Source organism: Elgaria multicarinata, chromosome 2 (assembly GCF_023053635.1).
Source record: "Elgaria multicarinata webbii isolate HBS135686 ecotype San Diego chromosome 2, rElgMul1.1.pri, whole genome shotgun sequence".
Taxonomy (NCBI): domain Eukaryota; kingdom Metazoa; phylum Chordata; class Lepidosauria; order Squamata; family Anguidae; genus Elgaria; species Elgaria multicarinata.
The window spans coordinates 94,944,874-94,967,925 of NC_086172.1; the positions used below are offsets into that span (position 1 = coordinate 94,944,874).

A 23,052-nucleotide genomic window follows, 5' to 3' on the forward strand; every position below is an offset into this window, starting at 1 on the left:
GATGTGCTGAACCGGTGGCTGGCTGTGACAGTGGACTGGATGAGGGCTAATTTTAACAGTTTATAAATAAATTTTAACTTGGTGTTTTAAATTCATAATTTTGCATTGCTGCTGTTTTTATCTGGTTGAGCTTTTATATTGTATTTTATATTATGGTTTTATACTGTTGTTTTATACTTTGAATGTTTTTAATTTTTGTGAACCGCTCAGAGAGCTCCGGCTATTGGGCAGTATAGAAATGTAATAAATAAATAAATAATAAACTTAAACTCAATCCAGACAAGACTGAGATGCTGTTAGTCGGTGGTTCTTCTGGCCGGATGGTGGGTGTTCAACCTGTTCTGGATGGGGTTGCACTCCCCCTGAAGGAGCAGGTTCATAGCTTGGGGGTTCTCCTAGAAGCATCTCTGTCACTTGAGGGCCAGGTGGCCTCAGTGGCATGGAGTGCCTTCTACCAACTCCATTTGGTGGCCCAGCTACTCCCCTATCTGAACAGGGATAACCTAGCTTCAGTCGTCCATGCTCTGGTAACCTCCAAATTAGATTACTGCAATGCCCTCTACATGGGGCAGCCTTTGAAGACAGTTTGGAAGCTGCAGCTTGCAGCAGCCAGATTGATAACTGGAACCAGAAGGTTCAAACATATAACACCGATTCTGGCCTGCTTTCATTGGCTGCCTATACGTTTCTGAGCCCAATTCAAGGTGCTGGTTTTAACCTATAAAGCCTTACATGGCTAGAGATCACAATACCTGACGGAACACCTCTCCCAACATGAACCTACCCATACACTGCGCTCAACATCTAAGGTCCTTCTCTGAGTGCCTACTCCGAGGAAAGCTCGGAGGATGGCAACAAGGGAGAGGGCCTTTTCAGTGGTGGCCCCCCAATTATGGAATTATCTCCCCAATGAAGCTCACCTGGCACCAACATTGTTATCTTTTTGGCACCAGGTTAAGACCTTTCTCTTCTCCCAGGCATTTAACAGTATTTAACAACATAAGCTAAGTTTGTTTGTTTTTTAATGGACCCCAGAACTGTTGTTGCTTAAAATGGATATTGTTTTATACTGTTGTTTTTATATTTTTGATGGTTTTAAATTTTGTATACTTTTTTTTTAATGTCCACTGTTTTTAACTTTTGTAAACTGCCCAGAGAGCTTCGGCTGTGGGGTGGTATATAAATTTAATAAATAAATAAATGTTTAAACATGCATGGGATTGGGCTCCAAGTGCTAAACAGGAATTAGGGGCAACAAATAAGAAAAAAAATTGTGTGGGAGAGAGAGATGGAGGGGATGGCAAGCAGCTTTAAAATGAATGATCTTCTGGGATCAAGCTCTTTTTACCAAGAACGATAAAGAGGACTTATTGAAAAATTATGATGTCAACAGCTGTTCACTAGTTTGTAAGATTCACTGCTGAAAAGAAGCTCAGAGAACTTGCTAGATGATAGGAGAGAGAAAAACGTCGCCAATAATCAGGCATGGATCATGGATAAAAAGGATCTGCACATTACATTTTCATACTTAGTCATCTCAAGTTGTGGTTGGATTCATCATTCCCAACTCTGTATTTCTAGGGTATTAACAATAAGTCAATATAATGTAGCACATAGAAAATGCATCACATCTAGAAGCTTGTTCAAAGTGACATATAGACAATGCTGTGGCAAGGGAAGATGGCTTGTCTAAAACCATCAAGTAACATGAGCAAGCACAAAACCACTATTATTTCGAGTCCCAAATGAAAATCCTCCGTCTATGGCGTCATCCACGCACAAGTCTGCATACGACCAGCAGGGTGCAGCCAAGGAGTGGCTCTTTTGCATCCAAGCTTTGCTCTGCCAAAACTCCCTAACCTTTTCTGTACTCAGCAATTGTAGGTGAGCACAAATTACCTGCAGGCTACCTCTAGCAAAGCGATGCATGACTTTTTCGGCCCCCAGGCCACATGTGATGGAGTTGAGGGGCATGCACACATGCACACATCCCAGCAATCCTGATCCTGATCACTCTTTGCTCACTGCTAGTGTTTTGACCAGATTTTTTACTCATAACCAAATACTAAAACAAAGAAAGACAAAAAAGAAAGAAAAAGAAAGAATTTAACAGACAACAAAACCAGAAACAGTGTCAGATAGTGCGTCATTGTCAAAATTAGCCACAAAACAAATAATGAGAAATCCCACTCATGGTACAACCCCATTTGCACGGGTTAATAACTTGATGCTTAAAAACAATGCCCTTAAAATAGCATACAGAGGAGAAAAACCAATAAGGTTTAGAGAACCAAACAAAAGGCTTCCGGAAAGATGCTGCCAGCCAAAAGCAAATCCAAAAGAAACCTAAAGCACAGAAAAATAATATGCAACATAAAATATTATAAACAATAGTGACCAAGGTCAATTTGAAACTTATTGTGAGATTTGTTTAGGTGAATGCTGTCTCAGAGTAGTGGATTCTTGATTGTTTGCAGCGGAATGATTTATTTTATTTTATTTGTTATTGAATTTAAAAACTTGTGTGGGCTTCTGGGAAAGGCTTGGTAAAAATAAATAATTAAATGGTGATTAGAGAGAAAATGAACTAACCGTGAAGGCTTTACAGGCAAGATGAATACCAGGGAAAGATAGACAGATGTTCACTTTCATCACAGACTGAAAGACATAGAGATTAGAATAAATAAGACAAGAGAAGGATTGAGTGCTTTAAGGTCCATGAAGGAATCAGGAGGGCACAAAGACCATAAAAAGGCAATGACGTGTCTCTCAGTAATATCAGCCAACAGTAAAAAAAAGAAAGAAAGAAAAGAAGAAGTAGAGCAGCCTTCCCCAACTTATTGCCCTCCAGATGTGTTGGACACATCTGGAGGGCAATAAATCCCAGTATCTCCCAGCTAAATGGAATTGCAGTCTAACTGTCCAATACATCAGAAGAGCACCAGGTTGGGGATGCAGAACAATTTCATATATAAAAAACTATATTTATATTCCCCCATTTTCTGCAAGGCACCCAAGGTAGTGTACATTGGGTTTCTCTCCCCCCCTTTCATTTTATCCTCACAACAACCTTGTGAGGGAGGTCAGGCTGAAAGATGGTGAGTGGCCCAAGGTCAGCCAATGAACCAATGACTGAGTCTCCCTGGTCCTACTGTGGCCTTAGCTAGACCTAAGGTTTATCCCAGGATTGTCCCTGGGTCATCCCTGTTCATGTAAATGACACACAGGATATCCCGGGAGCAGGCAGGGACGACCCCGGGACAATCCTGGGATAAACCTTAGGTCTAGCTAAGGCCTCTGACACTCCACCACAAAGTTGACCACCAAAGAGCAATTTACATAGGGTGACCATATGAAAAGGAGGACAGGGCTCCTGTATCTTTAACATTTGCATTGAAAAGGAAATTTCAGCAGGTATCATTTGTATAGATGGGGAACCTGGTGAAATTTCCTCTTCATCACACCAGTTAAAGCTGCAGGTGCCCTGCCCTCTGTTAAATCTCGCCAATCTAGTATAGCTCCTGCACCTTTAACTGCTGTGATGAAGAGGGAATTTCACCAGGTTCTCCATATATACAAATGACACCTGCTGAAATTCTCTTTTCTATGAAACTGTTAAAGATACAGGAGCCCTGTCCTCCTTTTCATATGGTCACCCTAATTTACAACAGACAGAGCCTCCTCCCCTAACTTTTCCTCCCTATTGCTTTTCCAGTCATTTGCAGAATATTCCCGAACAGCCTTTAAAACAGAACAAAATACTAAGTTCAAAAACATTTCAGAAATAATAATAAAAAAGCAGGTTGGTAGTTAAGCCCCATTCCTTCAGATAGTTGTCATTTTCAAAACATTTCTATCCTGCCCTTTGATCTAATGGCACACAATAAAATGATCAATCCTAAGATTACACTCAAAATGCCCGTTAAAACAGAGAGTTCTTCATTGCTCACTGGAAGGCAAGGATGAATGAGGTCAGGTATGCCTCTTTCCGGGCATGGATTGGAACCAGACAAACCATGTGAGCCTATTCATGTCTAATGAGGATGCTGGCTAGGGCTGATGAGGGTTGTAGACTAAAATATCCAGAGGGACCCTAGTTGCCTACCCCTGCAGTAAAGTATGACTACCTCACATCCTATTGATTTCAATGGGTCTACTAACCCAAATTCTAAAGTTTAGGTGCCATCCTGTCTGTCTGCTTAGCATGTATGCCTAGCGATCCTCTCATTGTGTCCATCTGCCTGTCGGTTTGCTCCCTCTGGCCATGGGCTGTTCTATAAGCTTGCTTATGACCTTCCGTCAGATCTTTTGCCTATTTGCCCTTCATGTTCACCTGCTTGCTCACCCTGCATGTGGGTCTCTCTCTTGCACCTCTTTGCAAAGAACTGGCAGACACAGAACCCCGTCCACTCATTGTGTCCTGTGCCAGCTTGTCTGCCTCCTTTCCACCCATCCATGCATCCTGTTTGCCTGTCCACCCCCTCATTCTGTCTGTCTAAACACCTGCTCATTGGCTCCCTTTTGTCTGTCTACCGACACTTTCTACCTGCACCAATACATCTGTCTGTGCAGTGTGTTTGTCTGTTCAGCATATGCTTTTCAGGTCGCTCACTCTTTCTGTCTGTCCCTCATAGTGTCTGAGAGTTAAACTAGACATGGGATCTGAGTTCTTGGATTGGTATTCCCAATGTCTTTTTCTTGGATAAAAGCAAGCAGATAAGGGGGAGATCCAGAGTTGTACCATGGCATGGGGTTTCAACCTTCTCCCAATGCAATTTGCATTATAACTATTCACACACACACACACACACACACACACACACACACACACACACACACACACCTGAGAAACTATTGTTTGCTGCCATGGCTAAATGTGCCTGTTCACTGGATTTGCCTTCCTAGCATCCTATTCCAGAGATTCCCAATGCGGCACCAGCTCCAATGGCACCTATGAATGAAACAAAAGTGCACCATATATCCAAATAAGTATCTATATATGCCACCCTTCCAAATATTGAAAGCCTAGTAAGATCCTCAATCCATTACATTATAGGAGGTGAATATTTATCCTTCTAATGTCGTAATATCAGTCTTTTAGCTGTCAAAAGGGTGTAGAGAATCCATTTACAGTGACCATTTGTTAATTTTTCCATGGAGCAGGTAAATAATTTAAAAGAGCATGTACATCAGTGAATATTAAAGACTGTTCCAATACAAAATTTATCTGTGTAATAACTTCCTCCCCCAAAGAAGCAACTACTAGACTCTGCCAAAATCTAAGTTTAAAAGAAGCATTAGCTAGATTGCACTGACAGCAATTAGCTGAATTAGACAATCCTTTATTAAAGAGATCTTATGGTGTCCAGTACACATGAAGCAAATATTTTTGCTGAATAAAATCCATAGACATGAGAGGTAGATGCAAACTGATGATCCACTGATTAGTCATTTGGTGGTGGTGCCTACAGCATTATCTCAAATTCCCAAATGCATTCATGGGTTCCAAAAAGTTGGAGACCCCAGCAGAGTGCCTGCCTCTTTCCTGCTACATGCCTTCACTTGCTTTGTGCATGTCTGTCTGCCCCGTGCAAGTCTTGCATGTGTCTCCTTTGTGTCTCCTTTGTGTCTGTCCTTGCTGCCTCTATTAGCTCTGTCCACTGCATGTCAGAATGCCTAGTGTGGCTGCCTGCTGGCTGATTGGATCCACCTTCCTACATGCCTGTTCGTTCGCTGTACCTATACTGTCGGCCAATCTGCTAACTACGGGCCAAAACACACATTACTTTAAATCTGTGTCTAGAACTACATCTCTCCCCCTCCCACCCATTTTACTCTAGAGTAGGTGTGGGGCACTCCAAACCTTAAAAAGTCCCCCTGCCGCCGCCACTCATGCTAAACTCCTGATCTAGATTGTTGGCTTTTCCTGAGCTTGCCTGCTCTGCATCTTTCTGACCTATATCTAGCCTATATCTCTGCCCATCTTTCTGCCCCTCTCTCCCATGTCTGTCCTGCTTACTGCATGTGTTAATCTCTCTGTCAACTCATTGTGGCTGTCTGTCCATTGGATCTGTGTCTGTCCATTGGATCTGTGCATGTCCATTGGATCTGCTTGTCATGTGTCAGTCTTCTTACTCTGTGTCTGTTGGCCAACTTCCATTTGTTTAAATGGATCATTTATTTTTAGAAAGATATGGGAGGGGGCTATTCGGATCAGGAGCACAGTGAGGAGCAAAAAGTTAAAGCTCCCCTACCGCCACCATGCCAGGGTCCCAATTTGGATCAGATCCCCTACATTTACTTCAGAGCATGCTTCTGCAACCTGGTGCCCTCTGGATGTTTTGAACTTTAACTCCCATAAGCCCCTGCCAACATGGCCAATGGTCAGGAACCTTAGGAGTCCAAAACATCTGAAGGGCACCCAGTTGGGGAAGGCTGCTTTAGAGTAAAAAAGAAAGACACCACTACGTCTTCAGAAGAACCTGTTGTTTGGGTCTGAGTGTGTCCCTACTCTGGGTCTGTCTGTTCTTTTTGTCCATTTGTCCACCCAAGCGCTGCATCCACTCATGAAGGGACACCACATTTCACTAAGCCCAACTTTCACATGAGGACTCCTGCACATTTAGGTAGATAAGAGTGAGTGAGCCTGCAATGCTATCAACTTCATAAGTCTCGGAAGGAGTATAGATCGTCTCCAGTACCCGGCATGTGCACAACACGTTACTCTTGAGGTAGAGGCAGCCCCAGCTACAAAACAGAGAGCATCCTTTAAATAATGAGCATTATGTGAAATTATTAGTTCATGAAGCTGCACAGATGCTGTTAAAAAATCATCCATCCTCCCCCACTGAACGCTAAAAATGTGCAAACGCCAACATGACGAGGAGGCACAGAATTGCAAGAGAAGGTTTCTTACCTGCAAGAAATGTGTGTTTTTTTCCTTTTTATGAGGAGCTCTGTCCATTTACTAATGAGGCTGAACACAGCTGTGGCCCAGGCTTTGATAACCTTCTTTGTAGCAGTATTTCATTACAGAAAACCGCATTGCCATTGCATCAGCAGGGGAGCGATACGGAGGTGGGGAAAAGCTATTCAATGGCCATGGTTCCTTTCTCTTTCAAAAGGTCCAATTATACTGGGACCTCTGAAGAATGAAAGGAAGGAATACAAGGAGTGGAAAATCGAAAGAGTTTGTTTTGAAGAGTTCTGGCTACAGGAAAACAACCTGCCTTACTCTTTTTCTACATTGGCTATCCCACTAGTTTCATACAGATGGTTAAAAAAAACACCAGTGGTACATACTTTTGTATGGTGGGTAAAGAACTCTGATTCGATGTGCAATCTCATTCAGTGCCCATAGCATAACACTGGCTTCCCCAACCTAGTGCTTTCCGGATCCATCAGAGTACCATTCCCATTATCCCCAGCCACCATACCCATTGGCTGTGGGTGATGGGTGTTATAGTCTAACAGGCCTGAAGAGCATCGCATTGGGGAAGGTTCACTTAATGGTTTATAAATATTGTCACAGGTTATACAGGAGCTTTGCAAATTTCCAAAGAGGAAGGGGGAAGGACAGATCTCATGATAGCTACTATTGTACAAATTACCCATATACCTTAGTCTGAAAGCAATAGGTGTACAATCCCTTGTTCCTAAGGCTACTCAACTCATAGCACACCTTATGGAAGGCAGGCAGATATCTATATATCTATATATAAATACAGACCCTTTGGAGGGTATAAATACTTGGACCCCTTATTCAGAGGTCACACTGCAAAGAAATGCAACACAAATTTTCCTCTATTTTTCTGCATGAACTTATATCTACACAAGTCAGCTTTCTGCGTAGATATCACATTTTCCAGGTGGTGAGAAATTTCAGGGGCAGCAGATTCCCAGGTTGGGTTTCCTTTGAATGAGAGGCCACTGAAGACATCAGGCATGTTGTAATACTGGGGTTTATTTACAAATATACACATGAAGCAGAGTAGAGGCAGACCGCATACTCCAAAGCAGCAACGCCACTGGCCGAAATTAGATTACCCAGAGAGGCGGCCTCAGAAGGTCTTTTCAAAGTAGTTTTCACCCTACCTCTTGTTACACTTGCCATGGGCACATACCTCTGCACAACACCCATCATTCCTAGCCAGCATAGCCAATGGCCAACTGAATGGATCTCTTGCAAAACCAGCATTTTGCAAGTCTTCCAGCAAACAAGATTCGAAACTTCTGGCTTTAGACCAGACTCAAGTCAGCAGTTCACAGGTCTTTCATATCAAATACAATAAAATATATGAAAACGATATAAATCCAGGCCCGATCCTCTGTAGCAAAAATCATTAATTTAAAATGAATTATGATACCGGTGAATTATGCCATTGTAGTGAGGTATTGTTCCAAACAGTGTGTGTCCCCACCCACCGGAGCCCCTGGTGATGCATTTGTCCTACAAGCACAAAACACATCAATTATATTTAAATCAATGGCAACATGATGGCTTTTCAGGAATAGTCAAAGGTTTATTTCTCCCCACTTGTTTCATTAGAAAGTATGACTAAAGACTGAGCTGGTGAAAAGCAGTGGCTGAGTTGGTGTAGTATAGTGCATTCCTCAGGGAACGTAGCAGGGCCACGCAAAGCTGGTAATAGGCCCAGGCCAGATAGGAAATGTAGGGCTCATATCAAACTGCTCATTAAGTGTTTTTTAATCAGTTCTAATTACATATGAACTAGAACGATTTATATAAAAGGTAATGGCAAGCACTTTTTTCCAAGAGGTATATAAGACATCACTTCTTCACATTCAGAAATGCTTTACATGCTTTTCTTTGGGCGAATTCATCAACAGAAAAATCAAGCAACTTTGCCTAGGGTGACTCAGAGTAGACCCCCTAAAAATCATAGGCCCATGCCAACTGGCCCCACTGCCCCCCCCCCCACTGCCCAGTCCTACTCACTAGATGGCCTTTAAGAAAGCCACTTTCCCCTCAGCCCAGGATGGCCATGTATTCTACTTTGCGGAGGTCAGTCTTCTATCTGAAAGCATCCTCTGGTTGAACTGCTCCTGCTGTGTGCAGGAGAAGCAGCTCAATCAAAACAGCCCACTGAATGAGCCACATGCAGGTTGTTTACTTCCTCTTTCAAAAGAGGAAGTAATGAGGGACAAACGAATTGCGATCAGGAAAAGTGGCAGGTGGGGGGATGCTGCTGTTGCCCAGCAACTTGCCGGCTACTACCCTCAACCCATAATAAATTGAGTGTCCCAGGTTCAGACAACAGACCAACCCATTGTGGGTAAAACAACTCCAAGAAAAAGCTATGGGTTATTCCTGTGGTTTGTCCCAAAAAATTAACCCACCCTACAGGAAACTGTCCAGGTTCAGATGGCACGCTAACCTATTACGGGTTGTTTCAGACAACAACCCACGATGGCTTGTCATGTTGTGAGAACGCCATCTTAGTGTTCAAAGTCAGCATTAACCAAAGTAAACCAAAAACCATTTGCCTATACTACGCGTTAACATTTCTGTCCCATAGTCCTGACATAATCAGACCAGAAATAGCATTTATCCATTTTTCTTTGTTCACATAAAAGTATTTCAAGATTACATCACAATTTAAAAGACAGCTCTGTGATCTCTTTAAAATCAGTTGTACAGAAAGACACTGCAAACATAATGAAATTATAGGGTTACAAACATGGTAAGGTGAACATCATACGTAAGGGAATTCCTATTATTCAAAAATCCATATCTAACAATCCCTAAATTTCAAAAATCCTTATGTTCTCCATATAGTAAAATTTAAGTAATGTCCATATATGGGTTTTCTAATTTTGCTGTTACAAAGAAGTTGAGTCTCTTGTATACCGATCAACATCAGCTGCTCCACACACCCTCGCAGCATTTTTTCCCCTTCTGGAAATTTCATAGATTCTCCATACTCAACAGAAGGCATATTGCAAATTAATCACTATTGAAAGAAAGAAAGAAAGAAAGAAAGAAAGAAAGAAAGAAAGAAAGAAGCAAAGGAAGGAGGGATTCATGTACACTTTCATTTACAAAGGCTTTATTGCCCTGTCAAATTTATCACTATTACATTGTTACAGGCCAAAAATGCTAAGTGAGGTTTTACCACAATGAGTTTGTTTTCTCCTTTCTATTTGTTCTTTCAGCCAGATGTCAATTACAGTTCATAGGTCTAGCAGTACTGTACAAAGCCACTAGACACAGTAATACCCAAGAGACTTTGAAATCTACAGTCTCTGCAATAAAGCATAAAAGAGAGGAGGGAAACAGTAGCAGGAGACACTATAATAAAAACATCTTTAAACTACAGCTATGTTGCAGCAAAGGTCCATCATATGTTGGGGAAGGGCCATTTTGGTGATAGAGAATTTGTTTTAAAAGGTCCCAGCTTCAATAGCTGGCATCTCCTAGAAAGTCTGGAAAAGGCACCTGCCAAAGACCCACAACCCAGCACAAGCCCACTGACAAGAGCCCCCTGGAGTTGCTGCTGCTCCTCTTCACCATTGCAACCTGCTTCCTCACCTGCCTCTCGCTCTGGCCAGGACAGTGGTGGTGGTGAGGAGGAGGAGAAGCTGATGCCTCGGCCTACTTGCCCACTGGCCCTCTGAACTGTCAAACAAGCAAATGGCAGCAATGATGAGAGAGAGGTTGAGGAGCAAGAGCAGCAGCTGGCGACAATGGGGGTAAGAAGGTAGGAAGGCGCCCCAGGAAAGTGTCTTGCCCAAAGGTCCTCACAAACCTGGAGATGGCGCTGTCTTGCTTCTAGAGCAATCTGGACATTCCTTTTAAGCAAGGTGTCAATTGAGATGCTTGGAGGAGGAGCTAAATGCCATAATCATGCCTTACTTCACTGGTTTACTGAATTGGAGACATAATGGTGACCAGACATATGCTCTCTGATATCTCTCTCTACGAACGAACAAACATGCTGATTGTGTGATCTTCAAATTACCAAGAAGGGAAGGTGGCCATTTTGTTGAAGCCAAGTTGACAGACTGGTGCTCTCTGAGTCACCCAGCTATCTAAAAGCAAAAGCTGAGAACATACTTCTGTTTCTCTTCACAGCAAGTACTCTGAAGTGACTCTCTCATACTAAATAGTAGGGGTGTGCACTCCGCACTGAAAATCTGGGGGTTCAACGGACCTCTGACAAACCTCCGAAATCACAGTGCGGTTAGGGGGCAGTTTTCAAACCGTCAGAAACCAGCAGTGCAGTAAGAAGATTGTTTGGAGCCCTGAATGGATCCGTAGGTATCCAAAGGTTTTTTAGGCGATGTGAGGGCTTGTTTCACGTTGATGGACAGCTAACTGAACACTTCCATATTAAGAAGATGCTGTCGCTGAAGGGTGATGGAGGGGTAGTTTTGAGATTAACATCTGTGGCTAACCAATAGCCACAGTCTCCTCCCTCTCCCCCCTCCAATCACAGTGCTTAGGGGAAGGGATTGGAACTCATTTGTTTGCTAGCTCGTGGAGTGAGAGACTCCAAGGTCCACTCCCCATATGCACTTCATCTTCTCTCAAGAGAGCTTGCAGACCTTTCAGAAACTAACCTCCTACAAAAATCGAAGTCCCCCATGTGTGTCGACTTGGTACCATATGTTTACATTATGGGAGCTGTGTCTGAGCTAGAATGAAGCTACAACCAATTTTCTTCACTTCTTGAAAAATTGATGTTGGCTGAAAGGAAGATTCAGGAAAAAATGGATTACACTGTGAAAATAATGAAATCTGTTTCATGTAAATGAGTTGTCCCAAGAAGTGATGATGCCTGCAGGTAGTGTAGATCCATACAGTCTCAGAAGCCGATTTTAGGATACAGAAAAGAAACTAATGCCAAAGGCTGATCTGTGTACTTCAAGAATGGACACAACTCTGATGGGCATAAAGTCAAAAGAAGAAGGGGCGGTGAGAGAAAATTTGCTAGTACTAGTATATCTCCTGTTTTGGAGACAGGACTCAAGTTTATATGCTTTGGAAAATATATATATAAAAATAAAGGTGTTATATTTATGTTTGTTCTTGTCTGACCTTTCATAAAAAGAGCATCCCCACCCCTCCATTTCACCCCATTAGAGCAAATGGTCAGGGAACTCAGCAGATCTCTATTTTTCTAAACTGAAAATGCACAATTGTGCATCAGCAAAGTAAAGGTCCTGTGCAGTTTCTGATGTGTGTGTGTATGGGGGGGGGAATAGTTTGAGGGTTTTTTTTAAAAAAAATCCTAAAAATCAAGAGCTGAAGGGACCAGCTTCAAACATGGCATAGCTAAATCCCTACTTAAGAGCTCTCACGGTGCCAAGTTTCATTTCTTTACCTTTAAAAATGACACAGCTGTAAGCATTTTGGTTTCCCATAGGCTATAATAGGGCAGTTATCTGAAAATATAATTCTAGATCATAATGTCTTCCATTGTTTTCCCACTGCTTCCTCCATCTTGTTTCTTACCAAGAAAATATGTTCAGGAAGGAAAGATGGAATAGTCTTTTGATGGGTAGTACTAAGAGCCCTCCTTTCATCTCTGGGGCAATGATCCTGAAAATTGTTTTATCATCATATATAATATGTACATATAATTATGGACTGATACTCCTATAAGGACATCTGCAAACACTCTTGATGCACACATGAACTCCTGCAAATGTGGAAGATGTCATCAGTTCCCAACCATATATTCAGTTGAACTTGGATGCATGTAGAAGAACTAGATTGAGCTGAACCATGAAACCCTGATCTGCAGAGGAACTTTATGGAGCAGTTGATTTCTCCTCAGCATCTTCGATTTGCGAGGAATCCTAGCAATCTTATTGATACAAACAGCCAGTGCATATTTTTATATAATTGTTTTTTTAAAAAAAATTGTAGCACTTACCGCTGAACTGGTAAAGCAAGGAAAGCCATGCCTATCTCAGCTCATTTGCTTGCTTTTCCACAGACCAAAATCTAAAAGAGAGGGAAAACAATTAAAATTACACTTTCAGAAGCTTGAGAAGCAGGCTGCTTTTCTCCACAACAAACTACTTCCTTTTATTTTATTTATTATTTTAGGGATTTATAGTTCATCCCATCAACAGGTTTTCAAGGCAGCTTACAAAAAGTTATGACGACAATAAAACAAATTAAAACTGTGGAGATTTTCCACACATCTTGACATACAGTGTAATGCTACAAGCATGGAAGATGTTCTCAAGGGCATTTCAGAAACTACACAAAAGACAGGATACAATCCCCCAAAGAGTTACAGTGCTACAGGAAAATGAGTCTGTAGATCCCACCACAAGCTGGGTTGATGCTGATTTAATATGCTGCAGGAGTTTGGTGGATGGAGATTTAAAGTACAGGAGAAGCAGGTTGGAGGGGGAATTGAACCTTCCACCACCTGATCTTTTCACCCTGTTTTTCTCCCAGTCAGACTCAGAGCTCAGATGTTCCTCTTAGCAGAAAGTAAATAATTGTTTCAGTGGTAAAAGTGAAGGTGGAGGGAGGGTTCGGCTTCCTATTCTACCTGCCAGTCCTATATTTTAAACCTCCTACCACACAAATGCATCCCTCTTAAATTAAATTAGCACATCCCAAATTGAGTCAAACCACCATCACATCAAGTTGCATTCTAAGGGCCAAAACAGACATTACTTTAAATCTGCATCTAGCAGCTACATCATCCCGCCCCTCTCATTTTTACTCCAAAGTAGTGCAGTGCTATAGTCCCAATCCAGACTGGGGGGCAAGCATCTACTCTAGAGTAAAAAAAAGTGAAAAGTGACAGTTGCTAGATCAGATTGGATAATCCATGGTTTGTTATTGGATTATGTGGGAGTTGTTGAAAACTCAAACAACCACCCCTGGCTGTGTTCAGATGTCTGGACAACCCCCCTCCCCTCCTGTGGCTGAATATTCAAAATGGAGACTGGCACATGTGGGGGCTCCTCGAGAGTAAATTAAGCCTTGATGGTCTGCTGTGATGTCCAAATTGGTCCAATGGCAGGGTGATATATTTTGAAATGTTGAGAGAGTAGAAATGAGGGATCTCAAGCAGAGAAATTGGTTATTTTACCAGAGCAATGTCTCATGAACTTCTATCTGAAACAACAACAACATCAAGGGTAGGCATGGTTGGGTACCTGCCGAGGGCCCACACCTTAAGTGGGGTCCACTGACAAGAGCTCGCCGGACCTGCTTCCCCTCTTTACCATTGCAACCTGCATCTCATTCTGGTCCCATCAACGGTAGTGGTGAGAAGCAGGAACAGCAGATGATGATGCCTACTTGCTCATCAAGGAAGCAAATAGGAGCAATGGAAGCTCGGAGAATGGCAACCAGGGAGAGGGCCTTTTCAGTGGTGGCCCCTCAATTATGGAATGATCTCCCTGATGAGGTTCACTTGGCACCAACCTTGTTATCTTTTCGGCACCAGGTCAAGACTTTTCTCTTCTCCCAGGCATTTAACAGCATTTAACTGCATATGCTGAGTTTTTTAACTGACCCCAGAATAGTTGTTTTTAAATGGATATTGTCTGTTTTTGTTTGTATTTTATGCTTTTCATGCTTTTAAATTTTGTATATTTCTTTTTATTGTTCATTGTTTTTAACTTTTGTAAACCTCCTAGAGAGCTTTGGCTGGGGGGGTACATAAATGTAAATAATAATAATAATAATAATAATAATAATAATAATAATAATAATAATGAGAAAGTGGAGGAGCAATAGCAGCTGGTGAGAATGGTATAAGAAGCCAGATTCATTGAGGGAGGGGTCATTGAGGGGGCCTGTTCTGAAGCTGGCACTGTGAAATATAAACTATCTGGACAACATGTTACTGGTTACTATTTTAGCCTGTTTTATATTAGATAAAGTTGATATGTGAAATTACCGCAAGTGTGGGATCACAAAGTGTTCTTGTTACTAATATTTTCCTTGCTTTACTCCAAGATCTACATATGAGAACCCACAAATGTTGTCTAAAATATACTAAATGGTGTCCAATATACTTAGTCATTTAGCCAATAATTCATATAATAACATGGTTTGTTTGGAAATTTTCTCTTTTTCCTGGAAGCAGTGTGCTTACTTATAAAAGATGCATTTCTAACAAAGAAATAAAACTGAAAATTGAATGTAATGGTGCAATCGGAACAGCTCTTGTGGTTTGAATTAACGACAGTGAATGCTTTGCCAGTCAGAGAAAGTGCCCCATTTCATAACACAGCTTGAGATGTTGTCAAGCGTGTTCATGACCCTTCCAGCTACTTTTCTCTGAAATAATTTCTCTGAAGTTCTATTTTGAATTTGAAAACAGAAATATTGGATATATTTCTCATTTATAACTTTGCTTCCCCACCCCTCCATTACAAAAAAAAGGAAAAATCCTTAATGCTTTGATTTTGTTGTTTAAAAAACAAGTGATCATATGTCTCACATGCAGAGAAGACTTTTCAAAGATCTCTCTCTCTCTCTCTCTCTCTCTCTCTCTCTCTCTCTCTCATACACACATACACACTGTTCTTGCAGATCCAGTCCTTCTTTGAAATAATTGCCCAAGTGTATAAAAGATCCACATGCACCTCCAGCTAGGGCGGGATCTACACTATATCTTTAAAGCGCTTTAAAGCGCTTTTTAACAGTTTTGACAACTGGTTGGGGCCCAGGACACACTCCATATACAGTTGTCAAAACTGTTATAAAGTGCTTCAAAGCAGTACTGTAGATCCAGCCTAGGGCCTTGTTAGTATCTCCAAGTTTAGGGGGCTTCCAAAGAATAAAACTAGAAATTAACGAGGGAAGAGTCAGAAGAATGTGGGTTTGCATGAACTGAGAATGCCTTTGAGAACAAAGTAAACAAGCAGCTTAGAATGGTGAAGAGTAGCAACTTCAGGGGCTTTTGTCAGTGGGTCCCTTCTAGGGTGAGGGGCCCTCAGCAGCTGCCTAACCATGCTTCACTTTGACACTGGCCTTGCACCCATCTGAACTTTCACGCCTTTGGCCTTCTGGGCAGTGTCTAACAGTGTCAAATAGGAATCCTTTCCTCAGAATTCCATGCAAGTCAGCTGAAGTGTTGCAGTGCTTCTTTGGCAGAGGACTGTAAGCTGGGTCAGGCAGTTGCCCTGTCCGGGAGGGAGGAGGACTAGGCCTAAACACCCACAGCAGTACTACGTACTCAATGATAACACATTTATTGTGTGAACATTCAACATTCCATGTACCTAAATATGCTATGATAGCCATACTTTTGACAAAGTGCCCCATGACAATCTGATTAGCAAACTAGCTAAAAGTGGGCTAGATGGAATAACTATTAGATGGATCCACAGTTGGCTACAGAATCAGACTCAAAGAGTACTTATCAATGGCACCTTCTCAACTGTGGGAAGGTAATAAGCGGGGTACCGCAAGGCTCAGTCCTGGGCCCAGTGTCCTTCAATACTTTTATTAATGACTTGGATGAGGGGGTGCAGGGAATGCTTATCAAATTTGCAGGTGACACGAAATTGGGTGGGATAGCTAATACCCTGGAAGACAGAAACAAACTTCAAAGTGATCTTGATAGGCTGGAGTGCTGGGCTGAAAACGACAGAATGAAATTTCATAAGAGATAAATGGCAAGTTCTACACCTGGGAAAAAGAAGCCAAATGCACAGTTACAAAGTGAAGGATACTTGGCTCAGCAATACTACAAGCGAGAATGATTTTGGAATTGTTGTAGATCACAAGCTGAATATGAGCCAGCAGTGTGATGTGGCTTCCTGCACTAAGCAGGGGGTTGGACTCAATGGTTTTATAGGCCCCTTCCAACTCTATTATTCTATCATTCTATGATAATGCGTTTTCTGGTGACATCATTTGGGAGGATGCAAGAGGGGGGCTCCAGTATTGTGATTTGTGGCTGCAAGAAAAGCAAATGCTATTTCAGGCTGCATTAATAGAGGTATAGCTTCCAAATTGCTCTTTTCCCCTCTATTCAGCACTGGTTAGGCCTCATCTTGAGTACTGTATCAAGTTCTGGGCACCACACTTCAAGAAGGATGCAGACAAGCGGGAGGGGGTTCAGAGGAGGGCAACGAGGATGATCATGGCTCTGGAAACAAAGTCCTATGAGAAGAGACTGAAAGAACTGGATATGTTTAATCTTGAGAAGAGAAGACTGCGGAGAGACATGATAGTACTCTTCATATACTTGGAAGGTTGCCACACAAGAGTGCAGGAAGCTCAATAACGGGCTCAAGTTACAGGAAGCCAGATTCCAGCTGGTCATCAGGAAAAACTTCCTGACTGTTAGAGCAGCATGACAATGGAACCAATTACCTAGGGAGGTAGAGGCTTTTCCCACACTAGAGGCATTCAAAATGCAGCTGGACAGCCATCTGTCAGGTATGCTTTAAGGAGGTGGCTTCTTGCACTGAGCAGGGGGTTGGACTCGATAGTTTTATAGGCCCCTTGCAACTCTATTATTCTATCATTCTATGATAATGCGTTTTCTGGTGACATCATTTGGGAGGATGCAAGAGGGGGGCTCCAGTATTGTGATTTGTCCTGGATTACCTCTCTGTAGCCCTGGCTCCATGTTCTGTCACCATCAGATATTAGCTAAGTGTCTATAAGGGCCAGGGCTCTCCTCATTCTGGTGCCTCTTGAGAAAAAGGGTCTCTTACCTATTCTGGCCAGGATAATTCACTCCCTGCTTTCTTTAAAAAGGCAGGTCAAGACAAACCTGTAAAAAAAAAGCTGGAGCCGACTCTTAATAGCAATAATATTTAACACTTGTAATAGTGCTTTCAAGCATTCGAAGCACTAAGCAGGCAGTATTTAGTTGTAATATCCTTTCAACAAGGCTGTAAGGCAGGAATGAGAAATGTGTAACCCTCCAGGTGTTGTTGGACTGCAAGTCCCATCACCCGTGACCACTGGCTATACTGGCTAGGGCTGATGGGAGTTGTAGTCCAACAAATGTATGGAGGGCCACACGTTCCCCATTCCTACTGTAAGATAAGTCAGCTTCATTATCTCCCATACTGCAGATGGAGAGACTGAGGGCAAAAAAAAGTAGTTTACCTGAGGTAATCTAGTGTGTTCACAGCAGTGGTGAGATTCGAACCAAGGACTTCTGGATCCCTCAGTCTCTTAGCCCCAGTTGCTGGTATCTATTGTGTTTTGTTGTGATTTAATTGATTTGTCTTTTCTATGTTTTTAGATTTTCTCAGCTACTGCAAGAGTTTGATTACACAGTCGTTCAGAAGAACAGACTTGTACATAAAATAAACTTTCCATGAACTCCTGCATACTCTGAATTAAATGCTTCAGAGACTCCATCTTCTCTTGACATCCTGTTCAAGAAATCTTAATCACTAGAGAAATGACATTAAATTACTGACAGAAGTGGACACTGATCACTGGGTGTTTTTCTAGTAATTATCCACTAAGTGGCAAATTGTGTGCATAACACACAGCTTGCTTTTAAAATACAGGAACCCAGAAAAAAACACCCTCTTGCATTTTAAAGGTGCATTTCATCCTTTTATTGAATGTTCAGTAATTACTATAGACTGCTAACATAATCAGTCATAAGGAAATGCTGAAGTATGACACTTTTTTCTGCCTAGACCTTCATTCCTCAACCACCTAATGACTTTTCAAGTTTCACATGTACTCACTCAACAATACGATGCTTCAGATTATGGGCAGCTTTTTTCCAAATAACAATTTCTTATCTTTAAAGATGTTTCTGTTCTGCAATAAGTGCATGTTTATCTTTGCTTCTGACATTTGCAAACAGTCTACTTACCATTTTAATGGCATCTTCATCTATTGCAGCTCAAGTTGTCAAGAAAACCTTTTTTTAATTTAGTCTTAGAATTGCTAACCATAATGATTGACATCCCACAGCAGAGAGCCTAATCTGAAGGTCTATAATCTCCTCCTACATTTCCTCTGAAGATTCTGAACAAGCAGAGTTCATGACTTCAACATCAAGTCTCTCTCTCTCTCTCTCTCTCACACACACACACACACACACACACACACACTTTTTGGTAACACCTTGCCTAGGAGATCTTGAAAGATTGCACATTTTTGTGACCTTTAAATTGGCATAACAAAGGTACTGTCTTTGGGTAAGTGTACTCAGGTCTGGGAATTAGGCACTCCCTCTGAAGGAGCAGGTATGTAGTTTGGGGGTGCTGCTTATAGAATAACCACTGTCCCTGGAAGCCCAAGTGGCTGCAGCAACTAGGAGAGCTTTTGCCAAGGGCTTGTCTATATGCCCCATTGTGGCCACACAGTTGCACCAATAGGCATGCATATAGGTGTGCCGGGTGTGCCCAGGCACATCCTAATGTCTCAAGCTACAAGTGCTGAATTGAGAGGGCCATTACGCAGGGATCCAGACACAGCAGGAATGGTCCTCCGGCTGCCCTCCAGCTGCTCTGCTGCCACACCAAAGAACTGATGCCTCTGAGAGCGTCATTGCTACTGGCAGCAGGAGCAAAAAGGATTAGTCTGCTGGGAGCCTCTCTGCCAGGAGCCACACTTCAAAGAGGCCAGGAGGAGGGCCCCAGAAGGCTAATATTGCCTCGTAAGCCCCTCCTCTGGCCAGTGTTACCACAAAGCTCCACCAATGCTGGGGCTCGAGGAGCATCTCCTAATTCCCCCACACACTGGCAATGGCCCTCCTATGGTCAAGTAAGCCAAATATGGCAGCCAGGTTAGTCACCAGTACACCTAGGTGTAGCCATATCACACCAGTTTTAAAATCACTTCACTGGCTGCCAATTAGTTTCCGAGTAAAGTATAAAGTGTTGGTTATTACCTTTAAAGCCCTGCATGGTTTGGGTCCAGGCTACCTGCGGGATCGCCTTCTCCCATACAATCCACCCCACACACTCAGGCCCTCTGGGAAAAATGTACTTCAGCTGTCAAAAACTAGATCAACAACTGTTACCCAGAGGACCTTCACTTCTGCTGCTCCCAGACTCTGGAATGGCCTGCCGGAGGAGACTCATCAACTTAACAGTCTACTAGCATTCAAGAAAGCTATAAAGACTGATCCCTTCCAGCAGGCCTATCCAGTGGAATTTTAAGATTTTTTAGAATATTTTTAGGATGGTTTTAGGATGTTTTTAACAATGTATATTATGTTTTAATTCAGTTTTATGTATTTTATTGTTTATTTTTGTTCCCCGCCTTGATCAGAATGGAGAGGTGGGTAAGAAATAAATTTATTATTATATTTTTTTTATTATTATTATTATTATTATTATTATTATTATTATTATTATATGCAGGGTAGGGCATCAGTGTGTTTAATATTCAATGAATATCTGTCTTTAAAAAACAAAAATCCCTTGGTGCCCACGCTACGCATGCCTATCGTTGCACCCCATTGTTTAAATGACACAGCCACCACCTCATAGCCACATCAGGGTTTCCCCTGCCATGGTCTTGTTAAAGAAAATGAAAGTAAGGGCAGTTCATATTAGTGCTGTGCTGAAAATTTTAATTATTCCATTTTCATCATTTTCCTTCTACCTTCTGTTTTCCCTAGCATTGTAGATTTTTCTAATGAGTCATTCCTTCTCATTATATGTCCAACGTAGGATAATCTCACTTTTTGCTTCTAGTGAGAGTTCTGGCTTAATTTGTTCTAGAACCTATTTATTTTTATTTTTCATGGTACATGGTATCCACAAAACCCTCCTCCATCACCAAATGAGTTGATCTTCCATACATGAAGATCGGAAATACCATGGTCTGAATAATCCTGACTTTGGTTTCCAATGTTATATCTTTACTTTTATGGATTTTTCACATATTTCTCATAGCCCTTCCCAAACCTAACCTTCTTCTGATTTCTTGGCTATTGACATCTCTATGAGTCAGTATGTTCCCCTGTTGATCTTTCAACATCCCCACTCTTGGTTTAAATTTCCTTTGGATTTCTCAAATCCTTTGGAATAAGAATTTTGTTCTCCCTTTTTTGTTTTCCTCCTCTATTTCCAGGCAAAGTATAAAGTGTTGTTTTTCACCTTTAAAGCCCTACATGGTTTGGGTCCAGGCTACCTGCGGGATCGCTTTCTCCCATACAATGCACCCCGCACACTCAGGTCCTCTGGGAAGAATTTACTCCAGCCAACAAAAACAAGGCTGACAACTATTACCCAGAGGACTTTTTCCTCTGCCGCTCCCAGATTATGGAATGACCTGCAGGGAGAAATTTGTCAATTTAACAGTCTTCTGGATTTTAAGAAAGCTATAAAGACTGATCTCTTCTGGCAGGCATGCCCAGTTAAATTTTAAGATGCAATGTGCTGCTTTTAATGATGTATTAGTTTTAAATGTTTTAATTATATGTATTTCATGGCATTTGCATTTATGTTGTACCCCGCCTCGATCCGGAGGGAGAGGCAGGTAACAATTATTATTATTATTATTATTATTATTATTATTATTATTATTATTATTTCTCTACAATATTCATTATAGTATTTCTCTTTGACCCTACATACTAGTTGTTGTATTGTTGCATTTAGGATTTGGACCGTGTTTCTGTCTCCTTTTGCTTTTGCTTGTTTTTGATTTATGACCATTTCAAGAGTTTCATTGGTCATCCGTTGAGGTCTTTCTCTTTTTCTAAAGAGGTGAGAAATATTACTTTAATTCAGTGCACAGCTTGCATGTATTGGAAGCGTCTCAAAGTACAGCTTGGTAAACAATGGTGGTATTTCACCTTATTTGCAAGCTGCCACCAATATTTCTCATCTCACAATTGATTAAACTGGATTACTGTTTTGACATTAACCTGAACATTTCAGAGCCAGCTTTGGACTAATAGGAAGGCATCCATGCCCTCGAAAAACATAATACAGCAAGACAGACACATGGAAAAGTCTCTGTAAAAATATATCTCACAAGAGAGTCAACAGGAAGTTTTTATTCTGAAATAATCGTCCAGGGACCTTTGTTTTTATTTTCCCATGCTCTTTCCGCTCAGTGTGAACAAAATAAAAGACAACCAAATGGTAGTCATTGTACATTAATAAGGAAAAGACAAATACATTAGGTGAGAAATGTCACAGACGTTCACTAGCTGCTGAAGCGTCTGAGATGAATACAAAGGAGCTACATGCGGGGAACCAGATGTAATGACAACTTCAGGGCAGTTTCAACAAGGAACTGAGGTTAGAGCAGTGAGAGATTAAAACCTTCTTCCACTTCCACTAGAAAGGGAAAATGACATCTCTCTTCACCAACAGGTGTGTGTGTGTGTGTGTGTGTGTGTGTGTGTGTGTGTGTGTGTTCTTTATAAGAACCTACCTCATATTTCTTATCCAAAATGAATTTAGGAGATACAAAAAGAGAATTGTGGTTACATAATTAAAAGAAATCTCTTTTCTGCATTCTTTAGGAGATTTCTTAATCATATGCAACCACCATTCTCGTTTTGTATCTCCTAAACATATTTTGGATTAGAAACATTAGGTCAGTTCTTATGGGGAAGTAGTCACTGCTATATAACTTGAAAACCCTCTTCTTTAAAATTGTAGATGTTTCTTTAAATTGAAATGGGATATTTGCTTTCTATCTGGTCGTAACTGACTTTTCCACGTTGTTTCTATCCATTCCTGCATGTGACAAAGTGGGAGCACTGAAGCCTTAATAATAAAAGACCATTAGGCTTTAAAGTGCCACTGCTTTTCGGTTTCATATTACAGACCAACGCAGCTGCCCCCTTTTAATCTCTTGATAATGATTCCCCACCAATTCTTCCAGATACACTCCTAGGAGCTGCCTGTACTTCCGTCACTTTCAAGGGAGGCTGTCAAACAGATTGAAAAATGTTTAGTTGATTAACCATCCACCTTTTAACTGATTAAATTTTAAAATTTGCACATTACCAAAAGCCTCAGTGTAAATGTCATCTTGAGATACCAAAGATTACAAAAGATGCCATTAATCGTTAGAAGGAAAGACGTTTTCTTTTTTCATTCCCTATTGCAGTAGCCATCTGAACTAAAATACCCTCCCAAATTAAC

General features: G+C 41.5%; 1 protein-coding gene across 1 annotated transcript in view; it reads right to left on the reverse strand.

Annotated features, from left to right (window-relative positions):
• The window catches only part of INSC (INSC spindle orientation adaptor protein), a 183,740-nt gene that overhangs the window by 101,439 nt on the left and 59,249 nt on the right, over window positions 1–23,052 (reverse strand). The window contains exon 2 of the mRNA XM_063117243.1: window positions 12,903–12,973. Within this exon, the coding sequence (XP_062973313.1) occupies window positions 12,903–12,931 (29 nt within the window). The 5' untranslated portion in view covers window positions 12,932–12,973. The remainder of the gene's footprint in view (window positions 1–12,902; window positions 12,974–23,052) is intronic.